Here is a 13195-nt window from a genome sequence, read left to right on the forward strand (position 1 = left end):
GCGGAGCACTAAAGGGCAGCTCGTGCATATGCATCAATGACATTGCCAAATAAAATTTGAAGCGTTACACTGATAAAAAAAAAGAAGAAGCGATTAATCATTTTACACGATCATCTAATTAGAATTTCCGTAATAAGCGGACGGTAAAAAGGCTGGTTTAAAACGAAATCATTGGTTAAACAAAAAGTATAATAGAAATCACTGCATCGGTCCTCAAGGCTTAACAGGAGTGCGTGCACTGAGCAGATTATGACATTCCAATGTTGAGCCTTTAGTCCTTATTAGTAGTGTTGCACGGTATACCTAAACGTCTGTACTTTTTTTCGATACTATAAAATTTTTAAAAAACGGTCCGCTACTAGAATTTGTGTTATTTTCAGTCCTTCTGTCAAATGTGTCTCACGAATCAAGCCTGTCTATCAGCGTAGCCGACCCCACTTACTCACTGCTAACCTGCACTTGGAGTCTGGGCTGCGTCATGTTCGCTCCCAACTCATGCTGCACAGAAGTTAACCCACTTGAATAATGCGACACGGCATGTAGAAATGTTGCAACTGTTAATTACTGTTTGCAAAACGGGCTAGTACATTACAGGCTAGAACACTTTACAATGGAAGAAGACGCTGGTGGCTTCCAGCTTTGTTAGCAAAATGTCCTTGCTAGCTGAGAGCTAAAGCTAACATACGTCAATTCACTATCCTAGTACCTTGTTTGTGATAATATGCAACCATAAGGCAAAATATGCAGCTTTTCCAAGCTGATTGCCACCAAAAACGTTATTCGTTGAATTGATTTCAATTCAATGAATGTCTGTGTAACAGACATATACAACAACATGTACAATGTGGACCCAGAGGATATCACTTGAAAGTATTCATTAAGGCGCTTATTTTCAAAGTGGTCCTCGAGTGTTCCGTTCACTTATTTGGTCTCACCCACGTCTCTCCCAAAGATGATCTATAGAGAGCAAAATTAATGGCGTCTTTTTGTAGGCACTAACTCCGCCATGGTTCATTGGACAAAGCCTATGGAGAAAATGAATGCTGTTTTTTTGGAGGGATTTTGAATAAACGCAGGAAATCAGGTCTGTGGTGAAAGCAGGCTTAGGAGATCTTGTACGTTTTGTTATATGAGATCATCTTCATCAGCTAACGTCACCAGCTGTGAATTCTTCAAAATTCATGTAATAAACCATATAAAGGCTTTACAATTCATAAAAGTCATGCTAACTGACTGCTATTATCTCAAATGGAAGGAAAACTGATTTTGTCATCTGTAGCCCCATGAAGTCAGTCAAAACAAGCTCTAGATCTCAATGCACGCACACACTGCTATTGAATATGCATTCACCTGTATTGTGGATAGGCCTAGGCTACATCTCGATTTACGCAGTTTATCAACAGAGATTTGCCATCCAAATACATGATTACCATTATGTAGTTAGATTGGTAAAAATCAAATTGACTTTATAATTGATGAATTAATGCGTACATGGAAATCTCTGTAAAAAAATGTATGTCAAAAAAAATTGGGGGTTGGAAAGCTGCACTGAGGGGTGGAAAGTGCAGTGCCTGTAGCAGTTAAATAGGCCTGGTTTAAGAGGAGATAAGGGAATGTGAGCAGCATCACCATGTAGAGCTGACAGGACCCTCACCTCAAAACCAATGAAAGATTACATTAGAGGTGTGCAGTGGTGGAATTGTGGACCAGAGGGGGGATGTAGCACATGAATGGAAGTCACTGTCTAATTCTGACACATCCCCTCTTGTTAAACTAACACACAAACACATGCCATTCACAACAACACTTCTGAAAGCCTCATGCTTGTTGCTCTTCCATGGAGCTGTGTATTTCACATGGACAGGTTGGCCTTTTTGTTCAGACACGAATGTGTTTGGTTGTTAATTGATGTTGCAGTTGCCATGTGGTCTCAGAGAGTTTGTTCATGCGTGTCGGATCTATTTCCAAATAGGCTGTTCCGTATTGTACTACTGCTTGATATTGATCAACAAAAATATTGTATTTTGATGAATAGGAAGAAACTTAAAGGTTGTTTTCCTATTGGGGATCAAATTAAGTGGAAATGGTATTTCAGTGAAATCCTTACTTGCAAGCTCTTCCCTCAACAGTGTAGTATGAATCTAACAATTGTCAATGCCAGTAATATATATACCCACAAAAAAAGAGCAGATAAAAGTCAGATAAAAGGTAAGAAAGAACATACATGATTGGGATTTATATTTATTAATGAATGGTTATATTTTCACTGTAAAGCTACAGTTGGGTGTTTTTACTTGCTCTGACAGAATGTACGTAGCCAGTCAGTTCCCCTCCAGAAAGTGAAAGTTTGGCTCAGCCCGCTGAGAGGACGTTGGCTCACTTTTCACTGCAGTGAGTGTGAGTGAATGGAATGAGGTGAACTAGAGCGGTCGGACTCTGTTCTGTCTTATCAGACACAGGCAGCAGGGGGGGGGGGGGCGGCTTTCAATGCATACGTCAATAGAGTGAATGTGAGGGAAGAATGAACTGCGTCTCATTGTGCTGACTTCATCATACGTGTCCTCTCCTATCTCCTGGCTGGCCCGCGAGGGGCAGTGCCAGTGCCACAGTCAATGCGAACTAGTCTGAAGCCAAGCCAGTTGGAAAGTGTGTGTGTGTGCAGGGTTCAGCAATTAGCTCTCTGGGCATAAAAGAAAGCAGGAAATATTATAAACCGCAAAGCATTCTATGAGCCTACCAGATAAGGCTGGATGCTCACTGAGTGGGTAAGGTTACAGATCGTTGAGAATGTTTGTGATTTGCTGTGTCAGAACCAGTATAAACCTGTTGGGGGATGGCACAGATGATTTGCCTAGAAGCAGGCTGCTCATAACTGGGGTAGGTGCCCTATGTGCCGTAGCCAGGGGGAATCTGGGACACCTGCCACTTCGCTTGCTGTCAGCCTTGTGTGTCTTTGTCACAGTGTGTGTAAAACGGTTCCAGGCGGTATTTTATTGGACCAAATTCCAAACGTGAGTTTCAAGAACTGATTCTGCAGGAGGCTAGAAGGATTGTTCATCCTCATTTACTTTGTATTAATGTTTAGCTGTAGTAGTTGGTTGTGGTTAATATATACACATGTAATACTGAATCTGTGCCTTTTTGCCATAACAAAGGGATAACTAGAAGTCTCCAGGACACTTCCTGGTATTGCCCAGTGAGGGTTACATGTATATGGAACAGGATTTAGGCCTACATGCGTTTGAAAAGAATCCTCATGTCATTTTATTAAGGTCTAGTCCGAATAAAAATGTGGATACATAGAACATTTGTTTTTTGTTCAACTATCAACTGGGTAATGTACACCGTTTGGATTCTTTAGTTCAGTGCGCGATGTGGCCATTTTTTGGTTTGTTAGCTGATGTCGTCTATTTTGGGGTATAAATTTAACCTGAGGCAGATGCTGTTCTCTTCAATGTGAATTTAACCTGAAGCAGATGCTGTTCCTCTCTCTTCTCGCTCTTTCTGTTCCCATTTACCTCACCACCTCCCTCTGCCTTAAGCAGAAAGCATTTCTATTACGTTTAAGCAAAAAATGCCTTTATTGCCTATGAAGATACTTTTTTATATATCTTTTTTTTTTTAATGACTGAATCAGCAACGAAGGGAATTGAGTTTGTATGAGGTAAAGAATAACATTTGACAAGGACAGTTGCTTGTCTCTTTTTACTTTTGTTTCGTGCTTTTGATATCCTGGTACTGGACAGTTTTGTTAGAGTCATCATAATGTATGTACCTCTCTCTAGGACAGCACGATCCATATGAAAACTTCAGAATTCCTTCTGTCGACTTAAATCTGTCTGTCCTCCGCTGTCTTGCAGAAGAAGGTGGTGGAGCAGCTGAGGAAAGAGCTGCTGGTGAAACAGGATCATCTGGAGGTCCAGGCCCATCAGCAGCCCCAGCACCCAGTGCAGCCTGATGGGAAGGCCTCTGCCCTGCCTAACCTCCACACCCCACCCTCCCTGCCCTCACCTGACAAACTGAGCACGCCACAGGTACTTGCTCACACACACACACACACGCACACTGCTGTAATAGTAATATTTTCGTATGTATTGTTGAAGGGTAGCCCCATATTCAACTTAGCTTCTCTCCTGGACAGAACACGATGACGGTCACGCCGGTCATCGCCACTAAGACTCTACCTCTGGTACTGAAAGCTGCCACCGCTACAATGCCTGCTTCCGCCGTGACGCCGCGACCCTCCGTCGCCAAGGTCACAGCCATCAGCAACACGCCCAAGGCCAGCATAGGTCACCCTGACTCACTGAGTGCACCTATCAACCTTCAGACGTCCAGCAAGTTGACCCATCAGGGGATGGAGCCGGTTCGGATAGTCCCCAAGAACACTATTGTTGTAAGTATACTGTATGTCCGGCATGTCACTCACTCCGCTTCATTGTCTGCACATACAATTCATTTACACGGAAGTGTCCCTGAAGTCCCGATTGTGTTAATAGTATATTTCTGATTTTGTAAACAAACATTTTAAATCACGGGGCACAGGTGGGGTTGCCGTGTTCTTTAGATAAGGAGGACGTATCGCCCTTTTCTGTGTCGCCGGAAGAGTGTCTGCAAATGCAGATTTCACAAGGAATGAGTCGGATCTGGGACCAACTTTTCTTCACTGTGTGAAGGTCTATCTCCTTGAGACTGTGTGTGGTTTTCCGCATTCTCTAATGTAAACGGATGGTTTCATCGCAGGTGCAGGCCACTGCCCAGCCTATCAAAGTTCCTCAGTTTATCCCTCCGCCTAGACTGACGCCTCGACCTACCTTTCTAACGCAGGTTCGTCCACGTGGATCTCCCCTCCCCTCACCCCGCAGCCTCTCTCCAGTAACACTAGCAGGGGGCGTTTAGACTGGATATCAGTCCTAGAATGGCCAGCTTTTAATTCGTTAGCTATCATCTGACGTCCTATAATGTCAAATGTACTCCATTTGAGGCAGTTTGATTGGATAGCCTACCAGACTACAATGGGTTTTCTATTCAGAGGTCTGAATAGGGATTCTACTGGAGGGGACTGTTGGAGCAAGTTCTTTCTAATTTGTTGTGTTTGTCTCGTGTCCTTTTGTGACGTGTGTGTGTGTGTGTGTTCCTGCATTCATATGCTTTTTGTTCAGGACCGAAGGCTTGGCCCAAGACCTGTTTCAGTGGCATTTTCGTAACCCCTTGCTAACTACCTGGCTTCACTATCTATGTCAGCGGTGTTGTTCCTTACCACGTGCTTTGGCTGTTCCTTCAATCTACCTGCCCAGTGCCAACCCACCTCCTACTAACCTTTGTTGTGAATGTGGCATGCCCTCTGTTGTTGCTGCTCTGTGTGTTGATCACAGAGGGCTAATGACAATGCTGTGTATTTGGTATGCACTTTTTCTTACTGTTTAAAAGACATGGGCTCTTACATACTGTATACTCACTATCCTCCTGTCTATATTGTGGACCAGGTCCGACCTAAACCAGCCACGCCTACGCCCACTTCCATGGTACCCATCGCCCCTGCGCCCCCTCCTCCCATGCTGGCTGCTCCTCAGCTCCTCCAGCGGCCTGTCATGTTGACCACCAAGCTGACCTCCACCTCACTGGCCTCCACCACCGGGCCCATCCACCAGGTACGCGTTGTAAACGGCCAGCCCTGCGCCAGCATCACCAAGACCCTGCCCTCTGCCCAGCTAACTGGCATCGTCATCACCTCGCCGGCCACCATTACAGCCACCCTGGCAACTCATCAGACCCTTCAGATCAGAAGCCTCAGCCCTGACACCAAGGTGAGAGGAGGGGGAACAAAGAGGGGGCGGGCAAACTTGATTTGTTTAAATTACAGTCTTCTCCGTGGACCCAATCAAATGAAATCTATTAGCTTCCAGATAATATTTTCAGTAGGGCCGTCGGTAGTGGAATTACCATTTTCATTGCTGTTAAACCAAGAAGCACCCAGCTGTTAGCCTTGCTATTTTGTGTTCATCACAGGCTTCTTACTTAACTCAATTTGGTCGGCGTAGACACCCTGCTTTGTTGATGTGCATGGATAGGTACTTGAGCAGCTGCCACAAACTCTATTCCAGAGAGTGAATTTGTAGATACACTGAATATTGGAAGACCTCCAAATAACATTCACGAATGTAGAATCCTCCACCTACATAAGCCAGGTCATCACCACCCTCTGTCCTGGTTTGCTGTGTGTGAAAATGTGTCTCTCGTGGGGGGGGGCGTCACATCCACCGCGGAGGGACTGTGGCTCTTGTTGTGTGTGGCTAACTCTGTTACTTCCGCCCTCCAGGCTGTTAAAGCTCGGGGTGTTACAGACCCGAAGACTTCGGCCAGTGCGCCCTCCTCCCCTTCACACACCGCTAGAAGCAACGCTCCACCCCTGCTGAGGAACAAGAGAGAGGACAACCCCCAGGTGGGCCTATACTCTATACACAGATGCAATGACAACAAGAAAATAAAAGTACAGTAACAGTCAAAAGTTTGGACACACCTGCTCGTTCCAGGGTTTTTCTTTATTTTTTTGACTATTTTCTACATTGTGGAATAATAGCGTAGACGTCAAAACTATGAAATAACACATATGGAATCATGTAGTAACCCCCCCCCCCAAAGAAAGTGTTAGACAAAGTAGCCACCCGTTGCCTTGATGACAGCTTTGTGCACACTCTTGGCATTCTCTCAACTAGCGTATTCTACAACTTTTGACTGGTACTGTATATGGTCAGCTTTGTGGGGCAGTCTTTGACACGTTTAATGAAAATGTGATTTCTTGTTCTCTCCCACAGAAACTTGCCTTCATGGTATCCTTGGGACTTGTGACATATGACCATCTGGAAGGTTGGAAGACCCAAATGGAGCTTTTTAAAATATTTTTTTTATATAGCATGCCCCCCACCCTATTCTGTATACGTTTTGTCAATGTCTGCGCCTACATGAAGACAATTTAACCTTTCTGATCTCCCCATCCCGGATCCGGGATCGTGAATACAGACTCAAGCTCATTACCATAACGCAACGTTAACTATTCATGAAAATCGCAAATGAAATGAAATAAATATGCTAGCTCTCAAGCTTAGCCTTTTGTTAACAACACTGTCATCTCAGATTTTCAAAATATGCTTCTCAACCATTGCAAAACAAGCATTTGTGTAACAGTATTGATGGCTAACGTAGCATTTAGCATTAGCATTCAGCTGGCAACATTTACACAAAAAAACAGAAAAGCATTCAAATAAAATCATTTACCTTTGAAGAACTTCAGATGTTTTCAATGAGGAGACTCTCAGATAGCAAATGTTCAGTTTTTCCTGAAAGATTATTTGTTTAGGACAAATCGCTCCGTTTTCTGCGTCACGTTTAGCTATGAAAAAACCCCTGTATCCAGGATTGTGTAAATCTATCAGCAAGCTCATTAGCATAACACAACGTTAACTATTCATGAAAATCGCAAATGAAATGAAATAAATATGCCATCTCTCAAGCTTAGCCTTTTGTAAACAACACTGTCATCTCAGATTTTCAAAATATGCTTCTCAACCATAGGAAAACAATAATTTGTGTAAAAGTAGCTAGCTAGCGTTAGCATTTAGCGTTAGCATTTAGCGTTAGCATTAGCGTTAGCATCCAGCACGCAACATTTCAACAAAAACATAAAAGCCTTCAAATAAAATCATTTACCTTTGAAGAACTTCTGATGTTTTCAATGAGGATACTCTCAGTTAGATAGCAGATGCTCAGTTTTTCCAAAAAGATTCTTTGTGTATTAGAAATAGCTCCGTTTTATACATCACATTTGGCTACCAAAAAGAATCTGAAAATTCAGTCCTCAAAACGTGAACTTTTTTCCAAATTAACTCCATAATATCGACTGAAAACATGGCAAACGTTGTTTAGAATCAATCATCAAGGTGTTTTTCACATATCTCTTCATTGATACATCGTTCTTGGACACATGGTTTCTCCCCTATATCAAATGGAAAAGTACGAGCAGCTGGCAATTGCGCACCGAATTCCACGCAGGACACCAGGCGGACACTTGGAAAATGTAGTCTCTTATGGTCAATCTTCCAATGATATGCCTACAAATACGTCACAATGCTGCTAAGACCTTGGGCGAACGACAGAAAGTGTAGGCTCATTCCTTGCGCAATCACAGCCATATAAGGAGACAATGGAAAACAGAGCTTCAGAAATTCTGCTAATTCCTGGTTGATGCATCATCTTGGTTTCGCCTGTAGAATGAGTTCTGGGGCACTTACAGACAAAATCATTGCAGATTCTGAGACTTCAGAGTGTTTTCTTTCCAAAACTGTCAAGAATATGCATAGTCGAGCATCTTTTCGTGACAAAATATCGCGCTTAAAACGGGAACGTTTTTTATCCAAAAATGAAATAGCGCCCCTAGAGATCTAACAGGTTAACATCAGATATGTCCAGTGTGTTATACTGACCTGGTCTATTCTATACCTGTGTAGAGATCCAGAGTCGGAGGCAGGAGCGCAAGAGGAGAACAACAGCAAACCCAGTATACAGTGGAGCAGTGTTTGAGCCTGAGGTGCTGTACATAGACCACTAACGTTGTTATTATTATGGCATTATGATGATACTGTCAGGGTTGGTCTCAATTCCACTTATGCATTCCAGTCAGTTCAGGAAGTACGTTGAAATTCCAATTCTCTTCAATGGTTAAAAAATGTGGAATTGGAATTTGGTTTACTTTCTGAAATGGACTGGAATTGAAATGGAACCGACCCCAACTCTGGATACTGTACCTGTTCTAGGTCTGCTGTGTGCGAGAACCAGACCTAAGTAGTAAACACAACCTATATTTACAGCGTAAGAAGAACGGCGTCACCTACCTGAACACTCCTCTACACCAAGGCACCAGGAAGAGAGGTCAGTATGAATCTCCTGTCAGGTTATGGAAACATCTAGCTACTCAGGGTTGTGTGGAGTGTCCCACCTTGTAACCTTGCTAACACAATGTCAATTGGACCGCACAACCCTGCTCTCCCAGACACCTCGAGGAAGTCTATGCTGTCATATCTCATACAACGGTGGAGACCAGTATACATCATTTTGTTGTACTGTGATACTGCCCTGTCACAGACTTCTTGTCGGAGCTCTTTTGGTTGTGCTATCATGCTAGTGCAATAGAGCTGGCTCTTTCCTTGCACTTCCTGCTTTTAATACCACTTGACTCTGTGCTTTTGCCCTGTCTGTAATTCATGCTACTTAACCAGCTCTCTTTGCCCTCTCAGTAAGATGCCTTCCCACCCTGCTCTGAATGTATTGTTGAGGATGGCTTCACAGCTCTGTACTGTATTTGCTCAACCCCAGGACTCCACCAAGTAAAACACCCCCATGTGGATTTGCGCCATGTCTATGTCTGAATGCTATGTGTATGGTATTAGCCTGGGTACCAGTCTGAGTTAGCATTCCACTCCTTGCCACTCTTTCTCATGTTTAGCATTTACACGGAGTATATGTAGTGGAATGTTAACCAAACAGGTTCGTGGATCTCAGGCTAGTATGGCATGCCAAGCCAAGTCAGATCTCACTGCTCATTTGTTTGCAACAGACTTAAGAGGCCTGTTATGCAACATATTTAGTGGTACACTGCGGTTCTGTGAGCAGAACATTTGGGAGAATGAATCCTCATATGAACCAAGCATTTGCTTCCCACGTTCTGACTGACAATGTTGAATGCAGCTCTATTTGACCTATTGTTTCATAGAGTACATTGAAATAATGTAGATATTAGATTTTACATTTGTTTCAACAAAGTCTTGCCCTGCGGGTCGATTCGATGTGGCTTATGTCTTGCTTTGACCTGCTTTGTTCTCGGAACTACTGTCCCAATTAACTGTCAGCTTTGCCCAGCTCACCCTTCCTCTTGACCCGACTTCATGCTGTTCCCCCTCGCTGTGTACTAACGCTTCTGTCTGTGCTCCTCCTCTTCCTCTTCCTTATGCGCTAGCCAATGAGGACCCATTGTCACAGGTATGTCATAAGAATGTTTTTTTTATTTTGTTCTCCCATTTCCCTTTCTTTTGTTTTTGTTTTGTTTTGTCGTGTCTCATCTCACCCAGGTCGCCCACCCAAATACAGCAGTGTTCCTGAGCTGGGTCTTCACACCCCAACATCCCCCACCAGCAGTCATTCCGCCTCCCCGGCCAACCACCGGCCAGAGAGGGGGGGCTCTCACTTCCCCGTCCACCCCCACACCCTCCCTCTGCCTAGACCCAGCTCTGGGGATGTAAGTAGATGATGGAGAGCCCACTGCACCTACCAGGACTAGAGGAAGCCTCCCCCAAATCCCCCCCTCAGTGGTATCTCCCTGAGGCCCTATGGTTTCAGGACAGACCACCCCTCCTTACAACATGAAACATCCACATCCATTCACTTTTACACCCTACATGCCATTACATCCATCATTCATTTATGTGTGACAATCTATGTGTGTCCTGGTGTCCATAAGCTTACAAAGTGAAAAGTCCCTCACTCCTTTGGCTGAGGATGTTTGGATCAACGCATCGCACGTCATTGCTGTTGACAGTGGTGTTTGGGGTTTGGTAGGGTACCGTGACCAGCAACATTACTCGCGGTCATCCAGTGAAAACTGGCTCGTGTGAACAACACCCAGTGCCCACAAACACAATTACAATGTGAACAGTTTGAAAGCACAGTCAGATTGGGCAGGTGTCATTCAGTGAAGGGCGTCTCCCCTCTCCTCTAGTCCCACATATCCAGGTATGATCGGTTGGGCGTAGTGGGCCACAATACTGATTGATGCAATTCTTCCTGACAGGGAGACATCCATGAGGACTTCTGCACTGTGTGCAGGCGCAGTGGTCAGTTGCTCATGTGTGACACATGTGCACGTGTTTACCATCTGGACTGCCTCGCTCCACCCTTGAAAACCATTCCCAGGGGCATGTGGATCTGCCCCAAATGTCACGACCAGGTAACAGCATCACCTGTCCCTGCAGTCTCAGCCTCTTAGAAGCTCCCCCAGCAGTTCCCAGGCCAGTTGTAAACTAAATGCAGCTAATACAAGCTCCAGCTGAGCCACAGCCACCCCTGTTTATCCAAGCCAGTTTTTTCAGAGTGAGATATTAGAAGGGTGAAACCTCAGTGAGAACCACTCGTGCCACCTTGTCCTGGTGCTCTCAGGAATCTCAGAGCTTGTCTTAGTGTAGGGGGTCTGAGCGATAAGACTGTTTCCTAGCTTTGTATGTTCTCCAAACAACGTTTTTGAACAGGCACGAGAAAGCGCCATGCATTTCACTTCATTATTTGTACAAAATGCTTCTTGCACTGTCATCTTGTTCTTTTTTTGTTTGTCTGGTCTATGAAAGATTTGTGCACTTAATGTGGAAGTGCTCCAAAGGGGCCCTGTATGTGTCCCTGGACTTTTGGTAGCTTGGTTGAAAGGGAAGACGCGTTATGTTGATATCCCTCTGTGCAATGTTTCCATAACATACAGTATGATAACCTACAGTAACCAATAATCATTTGATTCACGGCCTTGTCTCTCTGTCCTAAACTCCTTGACAACAGCGTTCAGAGCCATGATTGTGTGAACATCTAAAAGTGGGGCGAAGAATTCAGGCAATTTCAACTAAAGTATATACAGTGCGGCCCGAAGTTGTTGACACCCTTGATAAAGATGAGCAATAATAACTGTATAAATTAAATAATTCAAATACCGAGCTATGTTTTATGCAAATTTTTATTTTTTATTTTAAACTAATACAATTGTTTAGGAAAATATTTTTATTAACAAGTAATGTTTTTTCTCAAAAGTAGCCATCAAAATGATTGACACTCATAAATACTGGTAGAATTAAAGTAGTCAAAACGTTAGCATTCGGTCCCGTATTCATAGCACGCAAGGACTACATCAAGCTTGTTTATTTCGGGTTTTTTTTAAACATTTTAATTTCATCTTTATTTACCCAGGCAAGTGACTACAAACTTGTTGGATGCATTTGCAGTTCATTTGGTTGTTTCAGATTATTTTGTGCCAAATACAAATGAATGCTGATTCATGTATTGCGTCATTTTATAGTCACTTTTATTGCAAATAAACAATCTAATATGCTTCTAAACGCTTGTACATTTAATGTGGATGGTACTGTGAATAAGGATGAGTGATAAAGTCAGAGGGACAGAGATCCTACCCTGAAGACATGCTAACCTCTCACCATTACCAATAACAGGGGAGGTTAAAAGCATGCGGCTGGGGGTATGATCTTTGACCCTCTGATACTTTTTCACTCATCATTATTCACAATTAATGCAGGATTATCTGTAATCATGTTAGCATCCACATTCATGTAGAAGTGTTTTTAGAAACCATATTTTATTCTTATTTACAATAGAAGTGACTAGGATACATTTATTTACCATTAGTTTCTATTGGGAACGAAATCATCTGAAACAACCAAAACTAACGTGAGCTGCAAATGCGTCCAACAGGTTTGTAGAATGACAAGTGCTAGTAACATGGGACCAAATACTAAACCTTTTGACGACTTCATTTATCAGAATCTTTAGGAGTGTCAATCATTTTTGAGCGCTACCTTTTTTGAGAGAAGAAAGTATAACTTGTTAAACGGAAATCTCTTTCTCTAAACAATTATATTCGTATTATATCCCAACTTTTGGGGGGGGGGGCATACACTATATAGCTCAGTATTTGAATTATATTGTATTTCTCCGCTCACTTGTCTCCTCCCCCCCCAAAAACGAATGAAACATAATGGATGGTTGAATGGTTATTCAAACATTTAAAAAAAGAAGCAGAACTTAAGCCTATTGTTGACATGGATTCCATTGTTTTCCCTTTTCTTCTTTAGATTTTGATGAAAGATGAGGCAATCCCATGGCCTGGAACCCTCGCTATTGTTCATTCCTACATCGCATATAAAGCAGGTACAGGAGAAGCCAGATCTTAAAAAGAGCTAACCTCCAAATGAATTTGTGTTCATCTAATGTAACACTTTAATGTTGACTGTAATGGTTTATCTGACAGCTAAAGAGGAGGAGAAGCAGAAACTGGTGAAGTGGAGCTTGGAACTCAAGCAGGACAGAGAACAGCTAGAACAAAGGGTCAAACAGCTGAGCCAATCCATAACGGTAAGCAGTACACTGCATGACA

At 43.2% G+C, this 13195-nt stretch overlaps 1 protein-coding gene across 7 annotated transcripts in view; it reads left to right on the forward strand.

Moving 5' to 3' along the window:
- LOC110506321 (PHD finger protein 21A) overlaps positions 1 to 13195 on the forward strand; it is a 51786-nt gene that overhangs the window by 33913 nt on the left and 4678 nt on the right. For 3 of the 7 annotated variants that reach the window (XR_005039674.1, XM_021585856.2, XM_021585857.2), the window contains exons 6-17: positions 3861 to 4034; positions 4142 to 4396; positions 4744 to 4827; positions 5487 to 5807; positions 6320 to 6442; positions 6816 to 6867; positions 8505 to 8584; positions 8865 to 8925; positions 10122 to 10288; positions 10841 to 10996; positions 12894 to 12969; positions 13070 to 13173. Coding sequence is in view for 6 of the 7 variants with exons in the window: in XM_021585856.2 (XP_021441531.2) it covers positions 3861 to 4034; positions 4142 to 4396; positions 4744 to 4827; positions 5487 to 5807; positions 6320 to 6442; positions 6816 to 6867; positions 8505 to 8584; positions 8865 to 8925; positions 10122 to 10288; positions 10841 to 10996; positions 12894 to 12969; positions 13070 to 13173 (1653 nt within the window). In the remaining variant the exon portion in view is untranslated. Of the gene's footprint in view, positions 1 to 3860; positions 4035 to 4141; positions 4397 to 4743; positions 4828 to 5486; positions 5808 to 6319; positions 6443 to 6815; positions 6868 to 8504; positions 8585 to 8864; positions 8926 to 10009; positions 10033 to 10121; positions 10289 to 10840; positions 10997 to 12893; positions 12970 to 13069; positions 13174 to 13195 lie in introns of all 7 variants that reach the window. The other 4 variants (XM_036963432.1, XM_036963431.1, XM_036963430.1 and 1 more) reach the window with 4 other exon arrangements.

Source organism: Oncorhynchus mykiss, chromosome 26, assembly GCF_013265735.2.
Source record: "Oncorhynchus mykiss isolate Arlee chromosome 26, USDA_OmykA_1.1, whole genome shotgun sequence".
In the NCBI taxonomy this organism is placed as follows: Eukaryota; Metazoa; Chordata; class Actinopteri; order Salmoniformes; family Salmonidae; genus Oncorhynchus; species Oncorhynchus mykiss.